General features: G+C 48.9%; 1 protein-coding gene across 1 annotated transcript; it reads left to right on the forward strand.

Moving 5' to 3' along the window:
* The first annotated feature begins 39 nt into the window (after positions 1 to 39).
* LOC122366041 (growth hormone-inducible transmembrane protein-like) lies at positions 40 to 12,115 on the forward strand. Its single transcript, XM_043337800.1, has 8 exons — positions 40 to 206; positions 7,957 to 8,152; positions 8,477 to 8,588; positions 8,986 to 9,127; positions 9,579 to 9,754; positions 10,181 to 10,302; positions 10,785 to 10,956; positions 11,383 to 12,115. Exons 2-8 carry the CDS (start codon positions 7,969 to 7,971, stop codon positions 11,465 to 11,467), a joined length of 993 nt encoding a protein of 330 aa, XP_043193735.1. The 5' UTR covers positions 40 to 206; positions 7,957 to 7,968; the 3' UTR covers positions 11,468 to 12,115.
* The last annotated feature ends 99 nt before the right edge of the window (positions 12,116 to 12,214 follow it).

Here is a 12,214-nt window from a genome sequence, read left to right on the forward strand (position 1 = left end):
CTTTTTTAAATCATTTTGCTTTGATTATTTTCTCAGAATTTACTAGAACCATTATGCAATAGATAGCTCGATACAAAATAGACGCGACTGCGTTCGAAATTGCGCAGTCATGCTCTCGTGAGATTTTTGGAAGTTTGTGGATTGGCTAGGGGGATTTTGAGTTGATCTAATTAATTAGCTTTTTCAGAGGTCTATATCCAAGGCTGGTAAGTTACCTCAAATGTCATGAGAATTACCTTACCTTACCTTACCTTACTTTGATCAGAATTTTGAAAGGCTCTTTGGCCTGTGGGGTACCGTTCTCATCGAGCTCGAGGCAACTTGAATGTCAAAACTCAGTCAGGCACTGAGTACCTGATGTTTGCCCAGTGGGCGTCCAGCCTGGATTTGAAGAGGTCTACAGAGGCAGCGCTCACGACCGAGAGGGGGAGACTATTCCAGTCGTTCACTACCCGCGCACCAAACGCTTGTCTTCTCGGTCTTGATTCGGCCCTCGGCTTCAGGAGTTTCCACGGGTGACCGCGGGTGCGCTGGACTGCTGCAAGAGTGAGGAAGTCCTCTGGAAGCAGGTCCATTCCGCCGTGGAGAACCTGGTACACTTGGATCATATCCCCGCGACGTCTTCGGTAGAATAGTGATGGAAGCTTCAGTGCCTCTAGTCGTTCCTCATATGGCAGGTGTCTGATAGAGCTGACTAAACGAGTGGCTCTCCGCTGAACACGTTCGATCAGGAGTTGGTCGGCTTGGTTAAAAGGACCCCAAGCAACATTACCATACTCTAAGTGGGGGCGAACAAGTGCTCTGTACAGCAGAGGGAGTGTAAAGTCGTCAATATGCTCGAACGATCGTCTGACAACCGCCAGGATCTGGTTCGCCTTTGCCGCCGCCGCCGCTGCTTGCTTTCTGAACTTGAGGTTAGGGTCCACGTGGATGCCCAGGTCGCGTACGGTTTCAGCCACTTGCAGGTTGACCCCTCGCATCGTGTACTGGAGTTGAGCGTTGTTGGTGCCTAGGTGAAGAACCTCGCATTTGTCCTGGTTGAAGGGAAGTTGCCATCTGTCAGACCAGGCCACCACAGCATCAATGTCGGCTTGCAGAGATGCCGCTTCCGAGGGTGCTGACACGCTGCGGTAGATTTTTGTGTCGTCCGCGAACATTTTCACCATGCAGTCGACGACAGCGGGCATATCGTTGATGAAAGCAAGGAACAGGAGCGGACCGAGGACCGAGCCTTGCGGCACTCCACTTGAGACGGCAGACCAGCCAGAGAGGTGACCGTTGACGGAGACTTGCTGCTTCCGATCGGAGAGAAAAGCATCGATCCATTGAAGAAGGTTGCCTGACACACCAAGACTACGAAGCTTCAATAGAAGGCGCTTGTGAGGGACCGCATCAAAGGCTTTGCGAAAATCAAGGTAAACTGTATCAACTGGGCTCCCCTGCTCAATCATCTTACTCCAGTCGTCCAGTACCTCAATGAGTTGCGAGTTGCAGGACCTCCGTGGGCGGAACCCGTGCTGGTGCTTGGAGAGCTGGTCTGTTGAGCATAGGAAATCCATGAGTTCGTCCCGGATCAGTGATTCGAGGATTTTGCACGGGATCGACGTAAGACTGATGGGACGATAGTTACCAGGAGTTTGCTTGCTGCCTTTCTTGTGAATGGGAATGACCGTTGCCGCCTTCCAAGAGTCGGGAATAACGCCTTGATCGAGAGAGGCACGATAGATGGAGGCAAGTGGACCAGCTAGTGGCCGGGATGCGAGTTGCAAGAGCTTCGGGTGTAAGCCGTCAGGGCCCGGTGCACAAGTCGTCTTCAGGGTCTCGAGCTTCCTCCTCACAGCCTCGGACGTGATCTGGATCGTTTCCAACGGACGGCCAGCGTACTGTGAGGGTGGTTCGGGAATCTGTGAGACGTCTTCGGCTGTAAAAACACTGCTAAAGAAGGCATTCAAGAGGTGCGCTTTCCCGAGATCATCGCTTACCACCAGCCCGGAGTCATCTTTGAGGTTTTCGAGCCTGGCTTTTGTTCGGATCCTAGTGTTGGAGTAGCGCCAAAAGGCTTTCGGGCATTCTTTGACGTTTCTGGCTAGGCTGATCTCCAGGTCCCTCCTCAGGTTTCTTGTCAACTTCCGTAACCGGTTTCTACACTGAGTGTACCTGGTGTAGTCAATGATATTCTTTGAACACACATATATTTTCCACAGCTCTTCTTTTCGTTTCTTCAGCCGTAGGGCCTGCCCATTTATGTAAATGTTCTTGCGATTACTTTTTCTCTTACTGGTGGGGAAACAGACCTTGGCAGCTTTGAGCAAGGACTCGCACAGAAACGTATACTGCTCATCCACACTGTGGTCGTCGGCAGAGCTCCAGTCAACTTCCTCCACCAGGGCGATAAACCTTGCAGGGTTCCCTTTGAAATAGTTAGGGTGCTTCATGTGAGAGTTGTTGCGGGAAGAGTAGCAGAGCACATCAAATTGAAGAATGAGATGGTCACTTTTACCTAAGCCCGCTTCATACCTCAAGTTCTGCACCATGCCGTCCTCCAGTGTCAGAATAAGATCGAGGATGTTTGGTGTCTCACCAGTGCGGTAGCGTGTCGGTAGGGTCACCTTTTGAAAGAGGTAACAATCGTTAAGAGCTTCCAGGAAAGCATGAGAATGGTCTTCAGCTGGGGCAGAGGAAAACAAATTTTCCCAATCAATATGTGGTAGGTTGAAGTCACCACAGACGAGAAAGTGGGATGGCATAGAAGCGCAGGCCATGCGTAAGAGCTGACATAGTTCATCAGTGCTCTCCTGCGGATGGTGTGATGGACTCCGATAGACACATCCAATCAGGAGCTTGTCGCAACCTTCCAGAGTAAGTTGTACCCAAACATTTTCAATGTATGTGTTCAGGCCAAAAGATAGCTCTGAGACTTGCAGGTCATTCTTTACATAGATGCAAACACCTCGAAGGCTACTAGATCCTAGCTTGGGCTGGAGAGGGTCAAAGCTTGGATACATGGAGTAACCAGGCACATCCAAAAGTGCGAGAGAGATGGGAATTACTTGTGCTTTGGGTATGACCTCTGCAATTAGCATGACATCAGGTTCATCGCCAGCAATCTTCATGCATAGCTCATCCCTCTTATTTGGGAACTGGTCAGCATTAGTATATAAGACTTTCAGGCTCTTCTTCCAGTCCACTGTCGTCGCTCCAAGTCATATACCTTGAGCAGGTGTGTTACCCCCGCCATTCTGTGTGGACAGAGCATTAGCGTGAGGGCCACTGTGAGTTGGATGGTCTCTGCTACACCCACTAGGGGGAACAGCCAGTCCACTCGCCCCAGCTTGCTCAGCCTGCACAACTTCCTGTGGGGTTGCTCGAGCAGGGATGTCTCCACAGCCTCCGCCCCCAGACAGAACAGCAGGACCTCCCACTGCAGGACTGGGCAGCGCAGCCAGAGGGTCAACCTGGGAAGCTGATTGAGCAGGATGGTCTCTGATACACCCGCTTGGGGGAACAGCCACTCCTCTCGTCCCAGCCCCCTTGGTCTGAGCAGCTTCCTGTGGGGGCAATTGAGTCGGATGGTCATTGTTTCTTCCCTCAGATAGGGCATTAGCTCCACCCATTGTGGTGCCTAGAGGAGGGTCAGCCTGGGGACTTGTTTGAGCAGGATGGTCTCTGCTACACCCACTTGGGGGAACAGCCACTCCTCTCACCCTGGCTCCCTTGATCTCCTTGGCATCACCCTGCAGAGTTTGAGCAGGAGGGACAATGATACTGTCATTTTGGGGGTTGGCCGGCCCCCTCAGGTCCACTGCATCAGCCTGGGGGCGGATGACCCCAGAGTTGCCAGCTTCACCACTGTTGGGATGTAGAGCTGTGGTGTTTGTTGTTTCAGCTTGTATCCTGACAATCTTCCCACCTCTGATGGCCAAGTTTTGTTCACCTGCCCTTTTGCGGTTGTTAAGCTCTTCTCTCAGTTTCTTGTTCAGCTCTCTTTCCTTTCTGGTCAGGTCAGGTGAAACATATATGTTGACATACTTGTTGGAGTGGCGCAGTTGAGGGGCTAGTCTTAGGATGTCATGTTTTGCTGCTGGGTGCTCAAGCGTGACTATCAGCAGCCTTGCTTTATCTGAGACGCGTCTCCCTACACGGAATGAATTTGTCACCTCCACAATCAATTTCATTTCATCCTTGATCATTGTTTTGAACAGAAGAGAATCATTCCTTGCACGTTCAGCGTTGGACTGTCCTACCTGCTCAGGTAAGTTGTGAACCACCAAGTTTGCTTTCCGTTTTTCCTTTTCCATAAACTCATCGAGGACTCCTGTAAGGTCATGGGCAGCTTTTTTACCTCCTGATACTGCTGAACCTGGGAGAGAGGAGATTTGGTCACTCACTTTCTTCACCACCTCGGCACATGTTCCTTTCAATGCATCAGCATATGATGTTTTCTGCTGCGAACTTTCCTTCAGGGACTCTTTGATGAGGTTAGCTTGACGAACAAGTTCGGCCTCCTGAGCTTTGTGGATTTTGTCAGTTGCTCTGATTTGATTTTCCAGGATGGTCTGATGAGCTTTCAGGGAAGCACTAACCTCAGTGACATGTTTACGGATAGTCTCGTCAAGCTTCTCCACTTTGTTGGCAAGTGACGACAGAGGGGGACGTAGCGACTTACTCTTCTTGAGCTCACCTTTGCAGCTCACACATAACCAGGCAAGAACTTTGAACCGATCGAGAGCCTTCATTGCCGGTTTTGAGATGCCCTGGCACGAAGAATGGTACCAGTCGTGACATCTGTCACAGAGCACGCAAGCTTCACCATCCTGAAATGGCTCACCGCATACAGCTTTGCCAGGGCCTCCTTTGCAGATAGCCCCTTCGTTACTGGTGTCGCTGGAAGACCGAGAGAACGAAGCAGGGCTACAACCGGGTTCCCACTTCCTGTAGACACTCATCTAGCTTACCGACATTTTTGCCGCTTACCGCGCTGTCCATACCTTTTTGGCGTTCAGTGACAGGTCCACCATCAGCAACACATTCTTCAACTTTACTTGTAGACTCAGATTCAGCACCTTCGGCACCTACCTCCTTCGGTTTTTCTTCACATTCCGCATCACGGGACGAATCCAACGCCCGCGCCTGACCTTGAGACGATGGCGCCGTTGGCGCGGCCGAGGACGGTAGAGCCGCAGCTTTACGACGAGTCGGGACCGGAGACCTGGCTAGAGTTGGCATGCTGCCTTCGATGGAAATCACTACCGTGCGAAAGTAGGTATTTCTTCTTAGAAAAGGACTTTTTGTGCCTCAGACTTCATCGGATTACGGCCTCTAAGGTTAAACAGTGTCGACCACGGAGCTCGATGAGACACGTCCGCCCCCTCCGAGAGTCAGCCTTAAAAAAATGCGTTCCCGAAAATGGGTACGCTTGACCATAGTTCCGCCTACTGATTTCTCTGGACTGGCTGCTCAGCTCAGGTCACAGCTACCCCACCAGCCCCATCGCCAGCTCCAGCGAGGACCCTGGCATGCCAGAGTTGGAGTCGCCTTGATCTGGCGTCCAGATCAAAGCAACTGTCCACCGTCCTATCCCAGACTGGAAAGAAATGTTATGCTGAATATGTCTGGGTTCTGGGGTAGCGGGTTGCGGCAATAATGTCAGCACACATCCAGCGCTACTTCATGAGTGCCAAATTCAGCGCATGGTGGCCGCTGATAATTGATACCGAGGAACAAGAATATGAGGCACATAAGCACAGAGGATAAGGATTTAAATATTCTCATAATACATCTGATAGGATGGTGTGTACACAGACATGCTAATTACCCAATTTTGTACCTATCCTTCACTGTACCCGTGGAACTCAGAGGGAAGCAGCGTTTAACACAAATTGTACGGCCGTTCAGTCATGATGAACTGTACATTGATGGCAATGCACGGTACGTAGGCACTTGGTAGGCACTCCGAATACTTATGACTTAATTCTCCCAAATATGGGAACGCCATGTAGGCATTATTTAAAACAAGAAAAAGAACCGTTAAATGAAGTCCAAAAAATATAAAACGACCGTGAACCGCCTGATATTTGTCTCAATATTGTTGGGAAAGAGTTTGATATTGTAAGGCCCATCGTAGTTTCAAATCGTTCCCCTATTTCTAAAGCAGTCCATCATCCGGGCCGCGAGCCCAAATTTGGGAACGCTCTCGTACACTGGCGCTGCAAGCGTTCCTTATTATGGGAACGGCGTACCCAAAATTGGGAACGATTTCACCGACGCCTTTTAGGGGCTCTTTTCATTAACAAGCATCACGTCCAACGCCGCAAATTATTGTTAACGCAACAATCATCAGATGACCTTTCCGGCAAGACCGTCGCATGTTTCGCCCGGTCTTCTGCGTTTTTATTCCCGTCGATCTCGCAGCGGGCACGCCCCCCTCTGCAGGATTACGTAATTCACAACGCTCAGCGATGTTCAACAAGGTCTTCCATACCTATATCCACCGTCCGCGCTGAGGGTGGAGACATGTCAAGCACCTGTCTGTTTATCACCGATAGTTGACGAGTACAAGGAAGTATCCAAAAATGGGAACGCTGAATATGTTACACCCTCAAAACACCTAGTCCCAATGAAAATCTAGTTTTTTCCTTTCTTGATGAGTGTAAGTGGCAAAAGGCCTGGTAGGATGGGCACGAGGAATTATCGAAATCAGCATAAAAATTATAAATAAGCCACACAGAGCGAGCTATATAGGAGAAATTCCCCCAAAACGATCACGCTTAGAAACACGGAAGACAAAAACCACGCTCATGACGCTCCTTATAAAACAACTCTAAACAGCTAGCATCCAAATAAAATATGTCTTTCCGGGATGATAAAATACAGCTGGATAATTTTCAACCGCTTAAACTGAGTTTACAACAGTAGCTCGGTAAATTCACTCACGTTCCACGCGGTCGTCCGCCCCGACACAAAAGTCAACAATATTACCTCGGGACCGTCCGCGTCTTCGCTTGCATTTGTCAGCATCTGGTGTCGATAGTATGAAAGTTCATAACCAGGCGAAAATTATTATACTTTACCTCAAACTAAAAAAATGCTTCATTTTCCTTAAAATTGCATGCTAAATGTCGTATAACCCATATTTCCACCATTCTGTCATTTTCAAAAAATCATTAAAAATATCATTCCACGGTCAATTTCCTTGTTCCACGGTCAGATTAAAGATAACTTTATGGAGATTTAGTAGATACTTAAATTAGCGTGCACTTTTTTGAGACGTGATGCACTTTTGAGTTTTAGTGGGAGAACGGCCAAAAAATTGCCTTCCGTTCTCATAAATGGGAACGCCCGTTCCCATATTTGGGAACTCCGTTCCCAAAAATGGGAACGTTCCTATATTTGGGTACTCATGACCATAGTTCCGCCTACTGAAATGGGCTTGACCCGAGCAGCTGCATTGTTTCCCCTAGCCCCTATCATCCTGGTATGTGTTTGTCCCGTTAGTCCCAAAAGCCTAACCCAATAAAACAAAAATGATGTCTGCGTAACAGTTCTTGAGCCCTCTCTAGTCCCTGCTCACATGACTTCAAGTGGGCACTGGTCTGTACCACAGCTACTGCCACTGACCAAGCAGCAAGCTCTGAAGCAACTCAAATTAAGATTTCAACATTGTTTTATGATGGATTTTTGGTGACTGCAACTTGACTCTAGCCTCCTAAACTTGACACTGACTCTGACTCAATCAAGGCAGAACTGTTGATGATTCAATGCCTGACTCTGCAGCCCTGGTAATTCTGCAGAGTCAATGCAATTTTGGCGAATCTGACTCCAACTCCTGCCTCCAAAATTCAAAAATGAACTCTGACTCTGCAACCCTGGTTCAGGATTCCTCTGAATCGCTGTGTCAGGAAATCTGAAATCCACTTCCATCAAGAAAATAATTTATATTTCTATCTGACTTTTCAGAACTCAACGACCATGCTGCTGTCACGAGTCACGATGCTGGTGGCGCCATCCAGTCTGGCGCGCTCTGCTGCTCGGCTGCAGGTGGGCGCGCCGGCGCGCCGACTGCTCTCCAATCAGGCGCGGACGGCCGAGACGCGGCGCGCCGCGCGCCGCGCCACGCTCGGACAGCGCGTCATGGCGCCGGCCGGAGAGGGAGGTGGGTTCGAGTCGTAATCAGGGAGACATCTCATTATTTTATCTCATCAGACATCTTATCTCAGTGAGCCATCAATCTTTCTGTAAACTTTGGAAGTCTTTCGAAGATATCAGCAGTTTTTTGTATTGTCCGATGTTGTATGCAGCTTTTCCCGTGGCTGTCCCGACGGTTTCGACTTTCCTCCTCTGGTCGTTTGCGATTCAAAATCCAGAACCCGCGCTGACCCCATAGCCTCATTCTCCCCCAACCGTCCCCCGCCTCCGTAACCGCCCCACTCTGTTGACCCCATGACCCCCCAGTAACCATCCCTCTCCTCTCCGGCAGCATTCACCGCCGGCCGGGGCCTGGTGGCCGGCGCCTCGGTGGTCGGTATCGGAGCTCTCTGCTATTACGGGGCTGGCCTCTCCAGCGAGATGGGCGCCATCGACCAGGCCGTGTGAGTGACCTTGATAACGTTTTGAGAGTTTATAGTGCTTTTATTCCTTCCTTCATTCATTCATTCGTTCATTCATTCATCCATTCATCCATTCATTCATTCATTGTTTTGTTCTTTCGTCATCGTTTTACTTTGCCACTATCACTCGTCATTCATTCATTCATTCATTCAATCATTCATTCGTCATTCGTTATTTGCTTTTTTCATTACCATGACCTCATGAACTCATCCATTCATACGTTACGATGTACCGTATCCATTCCTCCGTCGTAACTCATTCATTCATTCGCTACCGTTCATCGTTCCATTCTTGCATTCAATCATACATTTATCTATGAAAATCAGTGATTTGACTGCCTTTCACGCTCCCATTGACCTGACCTCCGTTCCGTTGCAGCCTGTGGCCGCAGTACGTCCGTGATCGTGTCAAGGCCACCTACATGTACTTCGGCGCCAGTGTGGGTGTGACGGCGGCCTCAGCCGTGGCCATCTTCCGTTCGCCGGCCATGATGAGACTGGTCACCAAAAATAGCTGGCTGGTGAGAGACAGTGGGCGTGATATTGATTAGTTTGTTAAGGACATTGGAGTTATATGCTGGAAAGTGTCCAGGCAGAATGCAAGGATGCACACGATTTTTTCATGGTTCCGAAACTTGTCCAAACCGTGCTCATTTTCGCTCACATCTATCTATTTTCAGCTCACTTATCGGTGTCAATATTGAGGAATTTTGGTCCATGAGTTTTAGCAACGTATGATTGCTTTCTCGCGTTTTCATCGCAGAAATGATAAATAACGTGTCATTTTCATTTTTATATCCAGCAGTCAACCTCTTTGCGTTGCGAGGAATCACTATTGCCCGGTGTCCATGTTTACACGAGTGCTCAATATTCACGTGCACCGCTTACGTCCGATGCTCACAGCATCCAAACTATCATTTCGTCCATCATGCACACCATTCAAAATACATCACCCGTCTCTGTTTCTCGCAGGCCATCGGCGCCTCGTTCGCGGCTATGATCGGCTCGGGAATGCTGGTCCGCTCCATCCCGTACCAGGAGGGTTTCGGCACCAAGCAGATGGCCTGGCTGCTGCACTGCGGCGTGATTGGCGCAGTGGTGGCGCCGCTGGCCATGCTTGGAGGTCCCCTGCTGATGAGGGCTGCCTGGTGAGTGAGCCTGGTGAGCTAGATGCCAACAGAGATCATCAAAGTTATAGATAGCGTAACTTCGAAGCATTTTATTGCCCAAATTTGACAATTTAATGTTTTGAGTAGCTTGTGGAATCCATTATTTAATGAACCTGTTCTGGTTCTGGCTTTGTTTACTGAGTTTTACTGAACTTTTACACTTTTGTTATGAGTTAAATCATTCTGCAATCCAAATTACCCTGAACATACTCGCTTGCGCTCGGCCATACATGATGGATTTTCTGGATGCTGAATTACTCATGCATAATCCAATTTTTGGGCGCATGATGACATCGACTCAGCTTCACCTCTGTTTGACCTCTTTATTACCTCTGTATGACCTCCATATGGCCTCTGTGTGACCTCTGTGTGACCTCTATATGACCTCTGTGTGACCTCTATCAGGTACACCGCCGGCGTGGTGGGCGGCCTCTCCACAGTGGCGGTTTGTGCTCCCAGTGAGAAGTTTCTCAACATGGGCGGCCCGCTGGCCATCGGTTTTGGCGTGGTGTTCTGCGCTTCGATCGGTGAGTCAGAATTAGCGAATTAGTCAGGATTAGCCAGGATTATTTGTGCTTGGATATATTTTTCACAAAATGTTGTGTGGTTTGTCCTATCATATTGGTGGTTTATCGTCCAATGAAATGTGTGTACGAGCGTTCGATTTGAGTTCACATGTTTTTTGAGAGCACACTTCAATTATTTTTCGGCCCCTTTCCAGTTTAGACAATTAGTGGAGTATGATTGTAAGGACGCGTCATGATACCCGATACGCCTAAATAACCGTCTACCATCGGTGTCACCATTCTTTGATAGGCACAATGATAAACTCACCAAGTAACTAAAGCCATCAGTTCTACGATGGAATATATAGTCTACGACATGGCGCCGTATGTCGACATGACTATGTCGCACACTATATATTTTGTGGTTCTACTGACTGATCTACGGGACATTATTCTGACCGCTCATACCACGGCGTCTCACAGTTTCATTTCACCCCCTACAGGCAGCATGTTCCTGCCGCCCACCACGGCCCTGGGTGCCGGAGTGTACTCGCTGGCAATGTACGGTGGACTGGTACTCTTCAGTATGATGCTGCTGTACGATACACAGAGGATCATTAAGAAGGCTGAGCACTATCCCATGATCGCCCAGAAGCCGTTCGACCCCATCAACGCGTGAGTGGCAGATGATGTTGTAGTGGTTTGTAGGTGAAGGTGGAAGGGAATGGTGGTGGTAGGGGGGGGGGGGCTGACGACTGAGGGTGGTAGAAAATCAGCCTTATTCAACAGATGAGTAGCAACCCAGTAATTATTGTTCAATGGTATGCGTTCTTTTTATTTCCTGTGTTTTCGTTTTACAAAATGAAACTTAAGACGAAGAAAATATTTTCGATTGAAAATATTAATTCGCCATATTTTTCGGAAGTGCTATGAAAGTATTATGCTATAGAAGCAGTCTCATTATATTATTTTATCATGCTCGCAAAGCCTGTTTTCATTTGTGCGTGTGACTTTGTGTGATTTGTGACTTTTGACACAGACTTTCAAGCCTGCCTTTCACCGCTTGCCATTTACGCATCTTCCGTGTTTTTTTTTTCTCAGTTCGGTGTCGATCTACCTGGACACGATCAACATCTTCATGCGGATTGCCATGATCCTCGCCGGCGGCGGTGGCCGGCGGAAGTGAGCCACGTGACTGAAAACTGAGCCGTGATTGGTGTGTGCTGGCCAATGGTGGACCGTGATTGGCTGTGGCACGCGAGAGGCGGGGCCAAGCCCGACGCTGGCTGCTCTCATTGGGCTGTCGGTGGCCGCCCGTGATCTGATTGGTGGAATCAAGGATATTCTACGCTCGTGATTGGTCGAGGACGAATTCATGTTACCTGCCGAGCGAAGATACAAGCGAACGAACGTTTGCGATGTTTTCTCAGTCCTTCGTGGCCCAGGGGCCAGGAGAGTTAAATTGTCTGTTGGTTGCTATGTAGCAGGTATCATAGCCTAGTCTCTCCCAGTGAAGAATTTGGCGCTTTATTCATTTGGCGTATTGGATTGTTCTGCTTGGCCACAGAACTGTAAGATATTGCCATTTTTAAGTCTAACAGCTTATCTTAGGCAGGAAGATGCAGAGGTTGATCGATCGATGTCTGCAAAGCCAAAGGCCTAAGCTAAAGCTATGCGATCGATGAGGAGCTAGTAATTAGTGTACTTGCTTTGTGTTACGGGGCTTCGAGTCAATTCGGCACACCAAGCTTCGTGTGCATCCCAGTGCAGTATGTGTATGAAGTGTTATGTTTGTGCTCTCGAGGATTTCCGAAATAAATTACCCAAAATCCGATATGGCGTTTGCTTGCGATCAGGCACTGACGGCGAGTGAGTCCTGCTCAGGGAATGGATCCATTCGTGGACCCGGTCCAATGGAGTAGAAACCAACCCC

This window comes from Amphibalanus amphitrite, unplaced genomic scaffold (genome assembly GCF_019059575.1).
Source record: "Amphibalanus amphitrite isolate SeventyFive unplaced genomic scaffold, NRLGWU_Aamphi_draft 000780F_arrow, whole genome shotgun sequence".
Classification (NCBI taxonomy): domain Eukaryota; kingdom Metazoa; phylum Arthropoda; class Thecostraca; order Balanomorpha; family Balanidae; genus Amphibalanus; species Amphibalanus amphitrite.

Excerpts from the sequence above, each read along its gene's own strand:
- LOC122366041 (XM_043337800.1), top strand. The coding sequence starts at position 7,969 with ATGCTGCTGTCACGAGTCACGATGCTGGTGGCGCCATCCAGTCTGGCG. Across the intron at positions 10,303-10,784 it reads GGTGTTCTGCGCTTCGATCG|GCAGCATGTTCCTGCCGCCC; the intron begins GTGAGTCAGAAT and ends CACCCCCTACAG. Across the intron at positions 10,957-11,382 it reads CCGTTCGACCCCATCAACGC|TTCGGTGTCGATCTACCTGG; the intron begins GTGAGTGGCAGA and ends TTTTTTTCTCAG.